The sequence below is a fragment of the Zingiber officinale genome, chromosome 9B (assembly GCF_018446385.1).
Source record: "Zingiber officinale cultivar Zhangliang chromosome 9B, Zo_v1.1, whole genome shotgun sequence".
In the NCBI taxonomy this organism is placed as follows: Eukaryota; Viridiplantae; Streptophyta; class Magnoliopsida; order Zingiberales; family Zingiberaceae; genus Zingiber; species Zingiber officinale.
In genome coordinates, this window is record NC_056003.1 from 38,799,524 (window position 1) to 38,817,217 (window position 17,694).

The 17,694-nt window shown below is 44.6% G+C and overlaps 1 protein-coding gene across 1 annotated transcript; it reads right to left on the reverse strand.

Moving 5' to 3' along the window:
• Nucleotides 1–581: 581 nt before the first annotated feature.
• Nucleotides 582–3,680, reverse strand: LOC122022534. The gene is made up of 3 exons (XM_042580561.1): nucleotides 3,470–3,680; nucleotides 2,477–2,899; nucleotides 582–1,611 (listed from the first exon to the last, which is right to left on the reverse strand). Exons 2-3 carry the CDS (start codon nucleotides 2,882–2,884, stop codon nucleotides 814–816), a joined length of 1,206 nt encoding a protein of 401 aa, XP_042436495.1. The 5' UTR covers nucleotides 2,885–2,899; nucleotides 3,470–3,680; the 3' UTR covers nucleotides 582–813.
• Nucleotides 3,681–17,694: the final 14,014 nt, after the last annotated feature.

Genomic DNA, 17,694 nt, shown 5'->3' on the forward strand with positions numbered 1-17,694 from the left:
TTAATAGGAAAAGTCTAATATGCATCTCAATAGACTTATGTAATAATTTTGATACAAACTTACATGAATTAAAAAATTATAATTTTTTGAATAAAAATAAAATGATATAAATTATGTGATAAATTTTTAAAACCTATTACATAAGTTATACATTTAAAAAATATAAAGAAAAAAAAATAAAACAATAAAAGATACTTTTACAAAAATCTCAAACTATTATTTTAAAAATAGAAAATAAAGTGATAATAATTTTGATATAATACCTCTGTTCAAAATTAACAATATAATAATTTTGATCAAAACTACTTGCTCTAGAAGTTTTATAAGATACATAGATGCGTCCGATGGTGAGCGTATTTGTATGTATCTTTCTCCATATTCGTGGGACCGGTACTAAGGGGATTGTTAATATAACAGATCCTTGTGAGTTGATCAGAGCTAGAATCACATGTACACATAATGTATGTTTTTCAAACATGTAGAAAACTTCCATCCGAAACAATCGAAAATCCCTCCAAAATGGCATTCATTTACTTTTGAAGAATCTAGTTAGCAATACATCCAATAAATCATTTGCAGTTGAAGTTCATTATAGAAACCATATCGTTTGCTTATACGAAGAAAATTGTCTAAGTAGATTGGATAATCATATTACAGATGAAACAACAACAAAGCTAATGGGAGAAATCAGGGCATTGTTGAATTAACATGGACTGGTAACTCTTTCTCTGCACGAAATGCTATGCTAATCTTTGAAAAGTGAGAATATCTCGATACCTAGAGACAACAACTAGTTTGGATTCGAAGGACGACTTACACAGATAGTAGCTGCTTTAGGTGAAGCAAATGTTCTTCATTGCTTATGTTGAGCGAGAGACGTAGATTTGTTAGAAGTGTCTCCTGCTCCCAGCTTAAAGGACCCGACGCATGTAAAGCTCGCAGAGTGGATCGATATGCACGGAGCTCTAACATATGGATGCTGGCAGCTAACTTGTCTTTAAAGATTGTTTCATGCTCTCTCTCACCTTCATATGGGCTAGAAGGCATGACATTAGTAGATTTTCCAGAAGCATTCCTAGAATGTCTTCTTGCACCCCCGAAACAACTTTCTTCGGTATCGTTACTACTACAGCTAGCAACAGAGCATTCATCGGTTTCTTCAGCAACTCCCATAGGTATTCTAAATAAAGGTGTGGCATGCTCGTCCAGGAAGACCTTATCAGCTTGTAACCCAGTCTTCACAGTTCTTCTAGTTTTACCGGACTTGAGCATGCACTTTTCAAGATTTGAAACTTTAGAGAAAGTAACAACATCAATTTTTCTAGGCGAAGTTCCTCTGCCTTCCATGCTCACCTTCCTTCTCTTGCCAGTACCTATTATCTCAGGATCACAAGCCGCGATGCAGTGGAGTTTGAGGTCCCTCTCTAAAGTTGTCGGAGGCATGGGGCAAAGCTGCCTTTTGTCAAATTTATGCCCGTTGTAAGCTTCTGGATGTTTTGTGTTGAACTTCTGTATAGTGCAAGCTTCTTGTTGAATTCCATCTTCAACTTTTGCTGTGTGCTTGGAGTTCGAAGGCATCAAACCGCAATGAAAATGCTTCCCATTTTCGACCTGGAAATGACTTTCTATTAATCAACAGAATCGAATTAAATTTGACAAGCAATGGATATTTGATGTTGTACAAGAAGTAAAGAAGGAAACAGGTCTTTTGAACATCAAATTCAATTGTGATTTCTCTTTTGCTATCTCTCTCAACACACAGTCCTCTTTGCTATCATAAGCTATTTTTTTCTAAGAAATTGATAATCTACAATAGCATACAAGCATTAGAACACAACTACGGAACCAATGAAAAAGAGGCTATTTGTTCGAAAAGGCTATTCATGCAAAACAATGATAAAATTGAACACGATGCAATTAAACCAATGTGTAATGAACAGATTGAGCTTAGTTAACTCATCAGTTATGCTCAGAGCCAATTCTGAATTTAAATTGGCATCGATCAAAGCTTGAATTTAGCACAAATATATGCTATTTGTTTCTCAAAGTAATGTAGATTGTATTTGCCATGAAGATGAATGAAGTTGAAATTCAACAATTACCGATCACAGCTCGATCGTTATTCCTTTCAGTTAGACAACATAAATAATCCTTCGATCAATCAGGATCTGATACGAGGTTACATAAACTCCCACCTAAAGATTTAGGAAAATCGAGTCTTGCTAGTGACAGTTATTACTAATGCACACTGTGATAATACATATGCATACGATATGTCAGGTAAAAGAGATTAGTATGCCGTTTCTCATCTAGATGAAAAAATGCAACCAGTAAGCCATACAGAAAGAACACACAAATAATGAAATCCAAGTGTGATTGATTGTCAATCTATTCAAATGGTATCTGAATGAAAAATTGCATAATCTACTCGGAGGATGACCAATATTATGTCATATAGGTATAACCAAAATTCTACCTTATTGACCCAATGGTTGGTCTGCCAAGCTTGCGGAACCCTTACATCATATAGCAGAAATCTTTTAAGCTGGATAGAGCCAAAGATTTTGGCGACGACATATCCTTTCTTGAGGATCTTAGCAATCTTCGCTACCTTCCAAGAATGTGTATCAAGCACCTCAACAATGTCACCAACAGTCCAATCTTGCTTGTGAGGAACAAGAGGTGGGGAGGGCCTAACATCTTTATCATCCACTGTCTCCACAATGGGCTTTCCTTGAGGTTTTACGAATAATTTATAACTCACAGAATATTTATTAACAAGAACTGATGATATTATTGCTGGAAACCAAGAGACATTCGGTTCCTCGTTTCTCCTTAAGACCTCCACCTCGTCTCCTGGTTTGAACTCCATGGCCTTGCTCATAATTTCATCCTAAACCTGCTTGATTCATAAAATTGATCAACACACATAACAAAAACGAGATGAAAAGGCAAAATAACAACATTTTGATCTCAACATATTATAGTTAAATCATTTAGCCAGATTAAGTGAACCCAAAGAATTTTTCAGCAAATGATAACATGAAGGTCTATAGCTTGAAATCCTAGTTTTCCTACTTAAGATGCCCAATAATGAAGATTTACCTACAGACAGACAGTTGATGATGCATGAAACTAATGCAAAAGCACAAAAATTAACCTTGAAACGGAAGTTCCAAAGACCCAAATCTAAGCAATAGAGGAGTGCGAACATATAACTAAAATCAAGTAGAAGAAAAGTCCAAACATTGGCCAAGATATAAGCTAGAATCAAACGAAGAACACTGAATTTCTCTAAATCAAAGAAGGAAGCACAGAAGCGGCACAAAAATGTACAAAATCATCATCCCCGACAAACGCAAACCATCAAAAAAACAAACTTTAAGAGACCCCAAACTAATAATAGTTCAAGTTTATCCGTTTATCGAAGAAATCACATTAGAACAGCAATTTTTCTGCCAGAACATACCGACTTCGCATTGGGATTGGGGGCGAGGAAGCGCGGCTGGGTTTGAAGTAGAAGAGAGCAAAAAAAAAAAAAACAGTAATCTTTTGCGAGAGGGAAGGGACTGGAGAAGAATATCGGAGGAGTCCGATCGAAGAAGGATCTGCGGCGGTTAGGATGGCTCGATTTGGGCGTAGAAGGACCGCTGTGCATGAAAACGGCGTGATTGTTTGGTTCAAAGATGAATGTTTTCTAGAGAATAAAGAAAGGAAGAGTTTATCATATTTCCTTTTTTTTTTAAATAAAATAAAATAGTATTTCAATAATGATAAAATGATATTATTGGAAAATAGAAAATTTATTAAACATTAATGATACGGTGCATGATTATGGGGTCAGTAAGATGATGTGGTTAAGAGTCAAGATCACAGGATGGTCAGAAATCAAACTTACGTGGAGGTCAGAAGTCCAGCTTACGTGGAGGTCAGAAGTCAACCTTGCGTGGCTTTGGTCTAAATCCCAGCTGACGGGGCAGTCAAAGGATAGGATTCCAAGTTGGACCGCATCCAGCCTCGATAGCAATCAAGAACGGGGCTCACAGGCCGAGTACAGCCTAGAATTGGATCCACAGGCCAAGTACAGCTAAGGAGAAGGCCCGCAGGCCAGGTAAAGGCGCAGAAGGAAAGGCCTCAGGCGACGCACAGAAGATCAGGACACGGACCTGACTTACAGGTCGGGAAGTATAAATCAGGGATACCGGCCTAGCATACAGGTCGGGATACAGACCTGGCAGGGATAACAATAGAACAGATGCAGGTGGGGATACAAACCTGACGTATAGGTCGGGACGTACAAACCATAGATAATAGCGGACAGAAGCAGGTCGGAATACAGACCTGACATACAGGTCGGGATGTACAAGCCATGGATAATAGCGGACAGAAGCAGGTCGGGATACAGACCTGGCAGGGATAACAATAGAACAGATGCAGGTCAGGATATAGACCTGACGTACAGGTCGGGACGTATAAGCCATGGATAACAGGGTACAGATGCAGGTCAGGATACAGACCTGACGTACATGTCTGGACATACAAGCCATGGATAACAGCGGACAGATCTAGATCGGAATACAGACCTGGCGTACAGGTCGGGACGTACAAGCCATGGATAACAGCAGACAGATGCAGGTCGGGATACAGACTTGACATACAGGTCGGGATGTACAAGCTATGGATAATAGCGGATAGAAGCAGGTTGGAATACAGACCTGGCATACAGGTCGGGACGTACAAGCCATGGATAATAGAGGACAGAAGCAGGTCGGGACACAGACCTGACATACAGGTCGGGACGTACAAGCCATGGATAACAGCGGATAGAAGCAGGTAGGGATGACAATTTTCCCCGTGGGTTTGGGGCCCCGCGGGAAAAACCCGAAATGAGGATAGGGATCCCTGATTTTTCGAGGATGGGGCGGGTATGGGAATACTATCCTCATCCTCGAACCCGCCCCGAATATTATCATTATTATTAATAAATAATAATATGATTTTTTTAAAAAGAATTAATAATAGTGTTAATATTAATATTAAAATGTTTGAAAATATTATTAATAATAATATTATTAATATTGATATTAATATTAATATTAATATTATCATTAATAATTATTATTAAATAATAATAATAATAATAATAATAATAATAATAATAATAATAATAATAATATAAATTAAATTTGGGAATGAGGCGGGGATGAGGGCGGGGATGGGGATTTGATCCCCGTGGGTTCGGGTTCGGGGAATCCCCGAACCCGAAAAAATGAGAACGGGGCGGGGATGTGAATGACAAACCCGCCCCCGCCCCCGCCCCCGCCCTCGCCCTCGCCCCGCCCCATTGCCATCCCTAGAAGCAGGTCGGGTCACAGACCTGGCATACAGGTCGGGAAGTACAAGCCATGGATAACAGCGGACAGAAGCAGGTCGGGATACAGACCTAGCGTCCAGGCACTACCTGACAAACAAGCCAGGGAATCGTAACTGCCTGTCAGAGAATGTCAGAGAATAATCAGTGTGTCAGGGAATATGCTAACAGTCGGGGCTCAATACCCCTTTGGTTTTGCCGCCGGCCTATGAGGAGGCGCCGCGTGTTAATTATCGCCAGACAAAGTCTGACAGCCGACATTCCTTGACACCCGCCAGGTCCCAGAAACATCCGTTGCACTATAAAAAGGGATGTTTTGTCCCTTATGTAGGTACTCTCACTCGTAATTTCCTATTCGTCTTTACTTTTCGTCCTTTCTCTGTGTTTTCTAGAGAAAAAGTACCTGACTTGAGCGTCGGAGGGCCTGACCCGGAGACCTTTTCCCTGGTTTCTGGTCTCTAACGACTCGTGGACTCGTCTGAGTGTGTGCAGAGCCGCAGTGTCATCATCCTGGTCATCTTCCTTCGTCACCCGCCCGTGCGAGCCTTTCTGAGGGGTGCTAGGTAGATCAGACGCCGCAACAACTTTTATTCAACTTCCAGTACACCAAGGCTCGCCTTCATCTGACTCAGCTTCCGGATGGGATCAAATTTGGCGCCGTCTGTGGGAACACAACAACCTGTTCCGGAACGTGAAGATGGAGGAGTCTGGCCGTATCAACGTCACCATAACCGCAGGAGAATATGAACTCTTCAAGGAGGCCAAGAGGCGAGCAGCCTCCGAGAAGCAAGCAACTGTCTCGCTACCACGCCAAGCTCATATTGAAGCTTCCAAAGAACCCGTTCCTGTTTCAGATCGGGGCTCTAAGAGAAAACAGCCCGAGGGGTTTCCTCAAGTTCCTTATCACGAGCCTGACATGAGGTATTATCAGCCAGGACCCCATGGCCTCAACCTTAAGAAAGAACAGCCTTAGGACTCCATGGCTGAGAGTTCCTTGCCCCAAGACTCGAAGAAAGGGAAGACTCTCATCATACCAGAAGTATTCCCGGAAGATCCGGACGAGAGAGTACCTTTCTCGGTCAGGATTCTGAATGAAAAATTGCCTAAGGGCTATCGGGCTCCGTCGATCGGGGAATATGACGGGAGCAAAGACCCAGAGGATCATTTACGCAAGTTTAAGAATGCAGCTTTGCTGCATCAATACAGTGATGCTGTCAAGTGTCGAGTTTTCTTGAATACACTAGCTGGTTCGACACTAAAATGGTTCGATGGGATACCTCAAGGATCCATCAGCTGTTTCTTGGATTTCAAGACGACCTTCCTTCGTCGTTTTGCCAGGAGCAAAAAATATCAGAAGACAGATCATTGTCTTTTCGCTCTTAAGCAAGGGCCGACCGACCCCTTAAGAAGTTATATCAATTGTTTCAACCAAGTGGCCTAGGATGTCCCCACCGCCACCTCGGAGATTCTAATGAGCGCTTTCTCCCACGGATTAGGAGAAGGAGAATTCTTCAGGGATCTCATCAAAAATCCCGCTCGGAACTTTGATGAGATGGTGGAAAAAGCCGCTTGCCACATCAAAGTAGAAGAAGCACAGGCGGCCTAGAGGAAAGCCGAAAGACCACCTCCATCTACCAATAAGCCGGAAAGAAGGATGCCTCAACCACCTCCTCAACCTCTGCCGGGCGCTCAGGAAGCCAGACCTACTTTTCATCCCGGGCCGGAGGTCAGACCAGCCCCCCGAGTCGCAGCCGTGCATGCTCCCTGACCTGGACCGTGGAACACTCGGTATTTCACTTATCATCGGTCTCGTACACATGATACTAATCATTGTTACCAGTTCGCTCAGGATTCTAAGCGGGCTGCCGAGTTAGGCTTACCGCCGCTTGAGCTAGCCCCTCAAGTGCTCAAGATGATGGAAGAGCAGCGAGCCGCGGCTGGGCAGGCCGGGCAACCTCGCCCTGATCTAGCCGGACCCAGTGCTCATCAAGCAGGTCGAGGGAAAGAGCCAGAAGGAGCGCAGGAAGCCGAGAATAGAGGCAACGCCGCCGCCTGAGAGATTGGTATGATATCTGGAGGGCCAATTGATGGAGATTCGGGAAGAGCGCACAAGTCCCATATGCGTCGCTTGGAGGTCCACACTGTTGGATGCAGCCAAGAGCAGCTTCTGGCCTAGTTATCAGCTTCGGGCCAGCAGACCTGGAAGGACTAGAATTGCCTCATGATGATGCCCTTATCATCAAGGCTATTATCGCCAATAGTCGAGTGGCTCAGGTTTTCGTTGACACCGGGAGCTCGGTTAATATTCTGTTCAGAACTGCATTCGAGGATATGCATATCGATGCCACTGAGCTTCAGCCTGTGGCTACGTCTCTATATGGATTTACAGGCAATGAGGTGAAGCCAATGGGTCAGATTAAACTGGTCATATCTCTGGGCACCGAGCCGTTGGTGCGCACAAGAAGGAGCACTTTTATAGTAGTGGACTCTCCCTCCTCTTATAATGTCATTTTGGGAAGGCCCACTCTGCATGAATTTAAGGCTGTTGTTTCGACCTTCCATCAGAAAATCAAATTTCCTGTTGGCGAACAGGTTGGGGAAGTTAAAGGAGAGCAGAGGGTCTCTCGCCGATGCTATATTGATATGGTCCGGGTGGAGGCTCGGAAGAATCAAAGGATGCAAGATGGTGGCGTCCATGCTGTCCAAGAAGAGCCTTCGCCTATAGCTGAAGAACCCATCCTCTGGGAGGAGGTGCAACTATACGCTGAACGACCTGAGAGTCTAACTCGCTTGGCAAGCGACCTGCCTCCTCCTCTTAAGGAAGAGTTAGTCCAATGCTTGATCTGTAATCGGGATGTCTTTGCCTGGTCTATAGAGGAGTTGCCTGGGGTCAAGCCTGAGGTAGTAGAGCACAAGTTACATCTACTGCCGGACTCCCGATCGTTCAAGCAAAAGAAAAGAAATTTCTCAGCTAACCAGAACAAAATAATCAGAGCTGAGGTAGATCAGCTCAGGAAGACATGCCATGTTTGAGAAGTGCAGTTCCCATCCTGCCTCTCTAATGTGGTCTTAGTGAAGAAGCCCAACAATAAGTGGAGAGTATGCATAGACTTCCGAGACCTCAACCGAGCTAGTCCCAAGGATTGTTATCCTCTGCCTCGGATTGATCAGATGATGGACTCAACTATCGGTTGCAAAAGAATCTGCATGCTGGATGCCTACCAGGGGTATCATCAAATCCCTTTAGCGGTGGAGGACCAGGAAAAGGTTAGCTTCATTACGGCTGATGGTATCTTCTGTTATACTGTCATGCCCTTCGATCTTAGGAACGCAGGAGCCACATACCAAAGGATGATAGACAAAATTTTCCGGGAGCAGATCGGGTGCAACGTGGAGGTTTATGTGGACGATATACTTATTAAGTCTCCATTAGCCGTAAATCTGATCAAGGATGTAGAAGAAACCTGCAGAACTCTCCGGCAATATGGACTGAAGCTGAACCCCTTGAAATGTTTGTTCGGGGCTAAAGGAGGAAAATTCTTGGGCTACTTGGTGACCGAGCGGGGAATAGAAGCTAATCCAGAAAAGGTTCGGGCATTACGTGATATGCAGGCTCCCCAGAATTTGAAGGAAACACAGAAGCTGGTCGGCAGAATAACAACCCTGTCAAGATTCATTTCCAGATCCGCAGACCGGGCTGCTCCTTTCTTCAAGGTGCTCAGGAAGGCCTCCAAGTTCCAATGGGATGAATAATGTACCCGAGCTTTTGAAGAGCTGAAGAAGTATTTGGAGGCTCTGCCATCTTTATTCAAGCCGGTTGTTGGGGAACCATTATGGGTCTATTTATCTGCCACCTCCGAGGCCGTAGGGGCTATGCTTGTTAAAGAACATGATAATGTACAATGACTAGTGTATTTCTTCAGTCATCTATTAAAAGGGGCCGAGTCTCGATACACGACCCTCGAGAACTTGGTTTATGGATTGGTCCTTATGGTTCGGCAGTTAAGACCTTACTTCTTAGCACATCCTATCACAGTCCTGACCAATAGCACCATGGGAAGAGCCTTGACTAATGTAGAAGTTGCAGGTTGGCTTATCAAATGGGCGACAGAGTTAGGGAAATATGACATACAATACCAGCCGCGTACAACCATTAAGGCACATGCCTTGGCAGATTTCTTAACGGAAATTCATCAGACCAACTCTGAAGAAACCTGGAAGGTCTACGTGGATGGGTCGACCACTCATCAAGGAAGCAGAGTCGGGGTCTTGTTGATATCTCCCCAAGGGGATATACTCCAATTGGCTGTTCGATTGAATTTCTGAGCCACTAACAATGAGGCAGAATACGAGGCTTTGTTGGAAGGACTGCAGGCAGCTCGGCACGTAGGTGCAGCCCGGGTAATCATTTATTCAGATTCCCAGTTGGTAACTCAGCAAGTGACTGACAACTTTATGGTAAATTGTGATAAACTACAAGTATACCGGAAATCTTATGAGAAGATGAAAGAAGAATTTGCAGAAATCACAGTAACCAAGATCCTTAGGGCAGAGAATGAGAAGGCAGATGAGCTAGCAAAGATGACCAGTTCCTTAACCACTTGGGTGTTGGACTAATCAACGACGCAAACCTTCCTTATAGCTTAGATAGATTTGCAAAACAATAGGGAAGCAACTATTGATTGGCAGGCGCCCATGATCAGCTATCTTAGGCAGGCTATTTTACCAGCTGACCCAGAGGAATCACGGCTGGTCAGGAAACAAGCCCATGCTTATGTCATGATCGGGGATCAGCTCTACAAGAGGTCCTTCTCTAGGCCCTTACTCAAATGCCTGGGCATGGAGGAGGCGGACCAAGCCTTACGAGAAATACATTTGGGATGCTGTGACAGTCATGTAGGCAGTCGGACATTATCACGCAAGGTACTCCTGGCCAGGTACTTCTGGCCTACTTGACAGAGGGGTGCTCACAAGCTGGTAAATACTTGTCTGTCCTGTCAAAAACATCAAAATTTAACACATCGATCGACGGCTCTGCTAAGAACATCTATAGTCTCGTGCCCTTTTGATCAATGGGGCATGGATATTGTGGGACCATTTCCAATGGCCCCAGGTCAGAGGCGTTTCTTATTGGTGGCGGTGGATTATTTCTCTAAGTGGGTGGAAGTAGAGGCCCTAGCTAGGATCACAGAAGATGCCGTCATCCAATTTCTATGGAAGAACATCCTCTACAGGTTCGGTATTCCGCACAAACTGGTATCAGACAATGGGAGGCAATTTCAGGGGCAAAAAATCCAGGCCTGGTGTAAGAGATTTGGTATAACGCAAGCCTTCACTTCAGTGGCATACCCGTAAAGTAACGGTCATACTGAGGTGGTCAATCGGGAAATAGTACGAGGTCTGAAGGTTAAATTAGACCATGTGGGAGGTAACTGGGTAGAAGAGTTGTCAAGCATCCTATGGGCTTATCGTACAACGCCCCGAGAAAGTACAGGTCTGACACCATTCCATCTAGTATATGAGAACGAAGCGGTAGTACCCATAGAGATCGGAGAGTCGTCAGTCAGGAGGACATTATATGATGAAGAAAATGCAGAGCAGCGGCTGGCTGAGCTGGATCTCATTAGTGAAACCCGCGACAGGACGACAGCCCGACTAGAGGCATACCGACAAAGAATGAGGCAGAATTATAACAGAAGAGTAATTCCTCGATTCTTTGGGGAAGGAGATCTGGTCTGGAAGCAAGTTAAGCCTGTGGGAGACGTGGCCAAGTTAGCACCCCAATGGGATGGACCTTACAAAGTCATCAAAAAATTATCGTCCGGGGCTTATTATTTACAAGATAACCAGGGCAAGAAGTTAGATCGACCGTGGAGCGCTAACTATCTGTGACCTTACAGAGTTTAAAGAAGCGTGTAAAGAAGAATTGGCCGGGCTGTCACATGTTTGGCAGACCGGGATAACAGGTCGAGGCTAAAAGTATACCAAATAGTGCAGTAAGAGGATATGTCATAGCGGAAATTGTATATCCTAATATTTTCGACAAACTAAGAAATTGTAGCAAAGTAAATCTTACAAGGCAAGTGGATGTGTAGAAAGAAAAGCAATAAAGTATTTCACAGGAAGTTGTTAAGTCATTATACACGGGCAGTCAGTGAGGATCATTTAAAAGGGGCAAAGACATCATCCGAAATCTCTTAAGGATCCGGTCATGATCTAAAAACTCAGCAGGAGGAGCTGATTTCAAGTAGCCCTGTTCATGAAGTTGTCGTAGAGCCCCGACCACACCATATATAACAGATATGGAGAAACACTGTCCTGCTTGTGTGCGAAACTCTAGAGAACGCAGGTACAGGTCATGACTCTGTTTGCAGCGATCATTCTCCCCTTCCTTGTAAATAGTCAGGGCTGTAGATACTCCTTCAGCAGTAGCCCGGGCTTGAGCCAGTTTAGTCTGGGCTGTCAGAAGTTCTGCCGCTTGAGAATTTAATTGGGCCGCCTGGGATTTTAGTTTCTTGTCTCGCTCATGCGCTAAGGTTTCGGCGGCACGTAGCTTCTGGGGCAGCTGGTCAACGGCTCGTTGATGCACCAAAGCTTGTTGATCCATGCATTGATGGTGCACGACATCGACCTGGCTTTTTTCTTCTTGGAGGCTTTTAAGCTTGTGGTTAGCCCGCGCCAAGGATAATTCCAGACGGGTCTTCCTTTTGGTCAGATCTTTTATTTCGACTCTCAGGGCATGACTAGCCTGCGCAGGGTCCTTCAATTGAAGCTCCAATTCTGTTACCATGTCTCGCAACACCTTATTTTGATGATGAACAACATGGAAGGACTGGTTTATTATCAGGGACTCTGTACAGGCCTGGGACATAAAGGAAACATCTGATAAAACCGGGGAGAATAATAGCTTGGTACTCATGGAAGCTTACCTTGATATACAACTCTGAGAATCTGTCCATCTGGGCAGGGGGCGACAAGAGTTCCATCTGCTGCATACTCTCTTCCCATAAAGTCGCCAAACGACCTTTCATTGTGAAGGAGCTGGTGGGAACATCTTGCTGGAACCTTAATTCAGCCTCAGAAGGAGTAGTGGTATGATAATGGTGATGAACAGGTGGTGGTGGCTGTGAAGGCCCAGCAGCTGAGCCAGAAAGCCCAGCAGCTAACCCAGAAGGAGCTGAAGGGGGCATAGGAGAAGGCTCGGGAGGTGAGGTAGTTGATGAAGGGCGATGTAATGGGCTGGCTTCGGTGCTCCGAAGCTGTTGCGAGGTGGAAGGTTGAGCTAGTGGAGGCTCGGTCGGAACCTCGGGGGGAGCAGGAGGAGCATCGGCCTGGCTCGGGATGGGAGAAGTGGTTGCAATAGGAGGCGAAGGAGAGGTGGTGGTTGTAGCAGGAGGCGGAGGAACAGTGGAAGGGCCCGAGTCTGGTATAGGATCGGGGGCCCTACGACGAAGTCTCTGAGCCAAAGGCTGGTCATCCGAATCAGAATCTTCGGAAGGTAGCCGAACCCTACGCCAAGAAGAAGAAGGGGCATCACGACTCAAGCGGTCGTTTAGAGAACATGCTCGACGAGCCGCCTGAGAAGCTTCTCTGAAAGCAGGGCTGGTGTAAGGTACGTTGGCTGATCTTCGACCACGGTCGCGACCCGGGCTGGAGGTTGGTCGGGGAGGATTAATAGATTGAAGAGGCGTCGGGGTGAATGGCCGGGTTGTAGGCGGGGCCCGGGGACGAACAAGGGCGGCAGGCCTGGATGGACGTGCAGTCCTGGGACGAGCGGGACTAGCAAAGGAGGTAGGTCGGACAGTAGATGAGGCTCGGCGAGGAAGACGAGGTCGGGGATTTGCAGGGGAAGCCACGCCGACATGGGTCGAAGTTGAGTAGGGGAGCGATCTCCTTTCTAAAATAACTCGTTCACGCCTCATTATCTCCATATCACTTATAGGAAGAGGCTGAACTTCTGAGGCACGGGTTAACACCTCAGCTGCACAAGATAAAAATAGGAGGTCAGCTACAGTATGAAAAAACAAAATGCATGAAGTTATGAGAGAACTAAAAGAGAAGCTTACCCAGGGAGTGAGGCCTCTCAGGAGTAAGATAGCTCAGGCGGAAGTAAGATAGCAATTCCTCAGATAATAAACGCGTCAAGTTCAATTGCCATCCCGCTAAGCGAGAGGAAGCCTCTATATAAGATGTATCAAGATGAAAATCCCCCAGTGGCGGGGTCGGGGGAAGTGACGATTGCCATTGCAGGGGCCACTCTACCTCATGGGGAAATCGAATGAAGAAATATTTGCTCCTCCAGTTCGGTTCAGAAGGTTGCAGAGGTGAGAAAAAAATAGTCCAAAGATAAGGCTGGAAGCGGAAGGAGCCTTCTTCCTGTTGCCGAAGGGTGAAAAGCAGTGGAACAAATGGCCAGACCAGGATAGCTCGCATACGTCGCAGAGTACCACAAATCCAATGTAACGCCCGCCCTCCCTGCTACTAAAGGGACGGAGCTACTTTCTTACTTAACTATTCCAGGATACACACGCATATTTAAAATTTCTTTCTAGTAACATAAAGCAGTGGAAATGTCATGAAATTATACTGGAATGTAACATAATACACTTGGTTCATGTCAATCATAAAAAATAACATAGCAGGTCTTTATTTGTTTTAGCCGAGCCACTGCCACACACACCTCCTTGCCTCTCCTGCAGCTCCCTTAGATCATCCATTCCTTGCCTGTATCTGTGGTACAAGGAAAGTAAGCTATGAGCACACAGGCTCAGTAAGATCATTTTCCTACTCACAAAAACCGTATCTCATATCATAGTCATACAAGCATATAATCAATGGAGACATAATCATCTAACACTATATCATGTGAACATAGCCTCCTATCATATCATATTATTAAGAAACATCATACTCTAACATGTCATAAATAAGAAATCATGTGATGTGAATCATAGAAGTATAACATATCATCAGGTCATATGAATCATAAACAAAACATCTCATAACATCATGTCCTATAAGTCATAAGAGTATGGCATAACATCATGTCATATAATTCATAAAAACATATCATACTATGAATGGGTGCATTATGTTAGGATCTCTTCGTACTCGGCTAGAGAGGGGGGGTGTGAATAGCCGCCCCAAATCGCTCGTTTCTTCCTACAATTCGTTAGCGCAGCGGAAAAATAAACTAGAAACGAAAGGAAGAATACAAACCTCAAACAAACCGATGTAACGAGGTTCGGAGATTAGGGCTCCTACTCCTCGGCGTGTCCGTAAGGTGGACGAGTCCAGTCAATCCGTCGGTGGATGAGTCCCCGGAGAACCGGCTAATACAAACTCCTTATGGGTGGAGAAACCTCGCCACAACACACTCTTGCAACAGCAAGTAAGGAGAGTACAGAAATACAAAGAAAGACAGCAAGAAATACAACAGTAAGAAAACTCTTGCTTGCCTTCTCTTCGACTGGAAGAAGCAGCAGCTCCAAGCGCCTACAACAGCAGGTGACCCAGCCAAAAGGAAGCTCACGCAAAGCTTCAACGCTTCAAGAACTCAGCAGAGCTCAGCAGCAGAAAGAAGAGGAAGAAGGAGAGAGACGCACAGCAGATGCCCTCGATCCTTTATACCTGCGAAGAAGAAACAGTGAAGAAACTAGCCGTTGCGTCGCAACGGCTAGAACCCTGATCGGTCTACGGACCGATCAATAGACCGATCAGTGGTTCCATTGGTAAAGTCTGTGCTGTTCGGTCTCTGATCGGTCCATGGACCGATCAGAAGCTCACTGGGCCACTGATCGATCTCTGATCGGTCTACGGACCGATCAGCTTCTCCTGCCACCGATCTCCTTCTGATCGGTCTCCAGACCGATCAGGAGATTCCCTGATCGGTCTGGTCATCAGACCGATCAGATGAGCCATGTATCATTGGATCGGTCTGCAGCCCGATCCAAACTTTTCAACCCTAAACCTAAGGCTTCCACACCAACATCCGGTCAACCTTGACCTGTTGGTACATCATGCCTAGCATCCGGTCACTCCCTTGACCTGCTAGCACTCCCCGCTAAGTGTCCGGTCAATCCCTTTGACCCACTTAGACTTTTCAACACCAGAAGTCCGATCATCCCTGATCCATCTGGATTTTCCCTTGCCTGGTTTCACTCACCAGGACTTTCCAACTGCCTAACATCCCAGTTAGGACTTTCCCACTGCCTGGTTTCACTCACCAGGACTTTCCACACTGCCTAACATCCCAGTTAGGACTTTCTCACTGCCTGGCTTCACTCACCAGGACTTTCCAACTGCCTAACATCCCAGTTAGGACTTTCCCACTGCCTAACATCCCAGTTAGGACTTTCCCACTGCCTGGTTTCACTCACCAGGACTTTCCACACTGCCTAACATCCCAGTTAGGACTTTCTCTCGTGCCAAGCTCCCTGCTTGGACTTTTCCAGTACCAAGTCTCCATACTTGGACTTTTCGCGTGCCAAGCTCCCTGCTTGGACTTTTCCAGTGCCAAGTCTCCATACTTGGACTTTTCCAGTGCCAAGCTCCCTGCTTGGACTTTTTCCCGAATCAGGTCAACCAGGTCAACCTTGACCTACGGTTGCACCAACAATCTCTCAAACATCTATTCTTGTCCCACATCAAGAATAGAACTCTCTCACGAGTGTCAAACATCAACATGCAACACAACTAGGTCAACCTTGACCTAAGGTTGCACCGACAATCTTCCCAAGTCAAACATCAAAATACAACTCGAGTCACGTCAACTCGAGTCGGGTCAACCAGGTCAACCTTGACCTAAGGTTGCACCAACAATCTCCCCCTTTTTGATGTTTGACAAAACCATAATCAAGTTAGGTTAACCCGATAACCTAACTTAGGTTTTCAATCATCTTCCAATGTCCAATGTTCTTTCCTTGAACATTCTCTGGACATTCTCCCCTTAGGTTAACCCAATAACCTAACTTGGGTTCTCCAATAATTCTCCCCCTTTTTGACACACATCAAAAAGAATTCCAATGTTCTTCCTTGAACATTCCTTGACATTCTTTCCCTAACTTAGGTTAACCCGATAACCTAACTTGGGTTTTCTGATAATTCTCCAATGAACACTCTCCCCTTTTTGACACACATCAAAAAGAACAAGGAGGGTATCAAGGTCAAGAGTTTCTTCCTAATGAAAGTCCCATACCTTTCATTTGAAACTCTTAATTTCCTCCTTGATACTAAACTCAACAATCAACTTAGTGATAATCTCATATCACTAATCCTTAAAAGTCTTTTGGAGTAAAAACTCCCCCTAAAAGTCAACTCCCCCTTGACAATTAGGTAAAACTCCCCCTCAAGGTCAACTCCCCCTTGACCATTGCACCAACAATGTCTTAGAGAGTTCCAAACCTTTAGAAATCCAAAAACACCACTTCCATAACTGAAATTTCAGACACCAGCTGAAAAATCAGAAATTCGGCACGCCCTGATCGGTCCCCAGACCGATCAGAAACCCCCTGGATCGGTCCCCAGACCGATCCGTCCTTCACCAGATCGCATCAAGCTTTCTGGATCTTACTGGATCGGTCTGCAGACCGATCCACAACACTCTGGATCGGTCCGCAGACCGATCAGAGCTTCCCTGGATCGGTCCCCGGACCGATCCAGACACTGAAATCAGAATTTCTGATTTCCCCTTCCGGAAATTCAGAAACTCCTAATAAATTCAAGAAAATTCCAAAAATTACGAAACTTTGAGGATACATTCCTCATATCATACACTATCATGGAAAAATAGTTTTCTATGAAAATAACTTCCATTTTTCAATCTTGATACAAAGTTCAAAAACTTTGAAATAGTTCAAGTTTAGCTCAACTTTGTATCACTTTGGTCAATGATGAATGCTATCACTAGGAAAGCTTCATCAAGGTTTTTCAAATCAATTTTAAAATACTTTTAAAACCATTTGAATTTAGGACCATAATCTTAGGGCTAGATGTACATGACTTGTACACAAGCTTTCCCTATGATCCTTAATTTCTTGAATTAGGGTCATCTAGGTACAAGGACAATGCACCTTGATCCTAACTCATGATCCTAATATCTCACACATATCTAAGGTGTATCAAACCACATTCAAGTCAATTTGATGTGAGATATGGATTAAGGTCAACTTAGGCTAAGTTCTCATGCATTTTCTAAACACAAATTTGATCTCAATATCAAGATGTGTTCTTCATCCTTAAATCAATTCAATTGATTATTAATGCAAGAGATGATGACATGGCATAAATGATATCATAAATGGAAAACATGTGCCAATGTCATG

Bases quoted from the DNA above. Each gene is read 5' to 3' on its own strand.
- LOC122022534 (XM_042580561.1), bottom strand. From the start codon at position 2,884: ATGAGCAAGGCCATGGAGTTCAAACCAGGAGACGAGGTGGAGGTCTTA. The intron at 1,612-2,476 runs GTAGAATTTTGG...AGTCATTTCCAG, and splicing joins CCAACCATTGGGTCAATAAG to GTCGAAAATGGGAAGCATTT.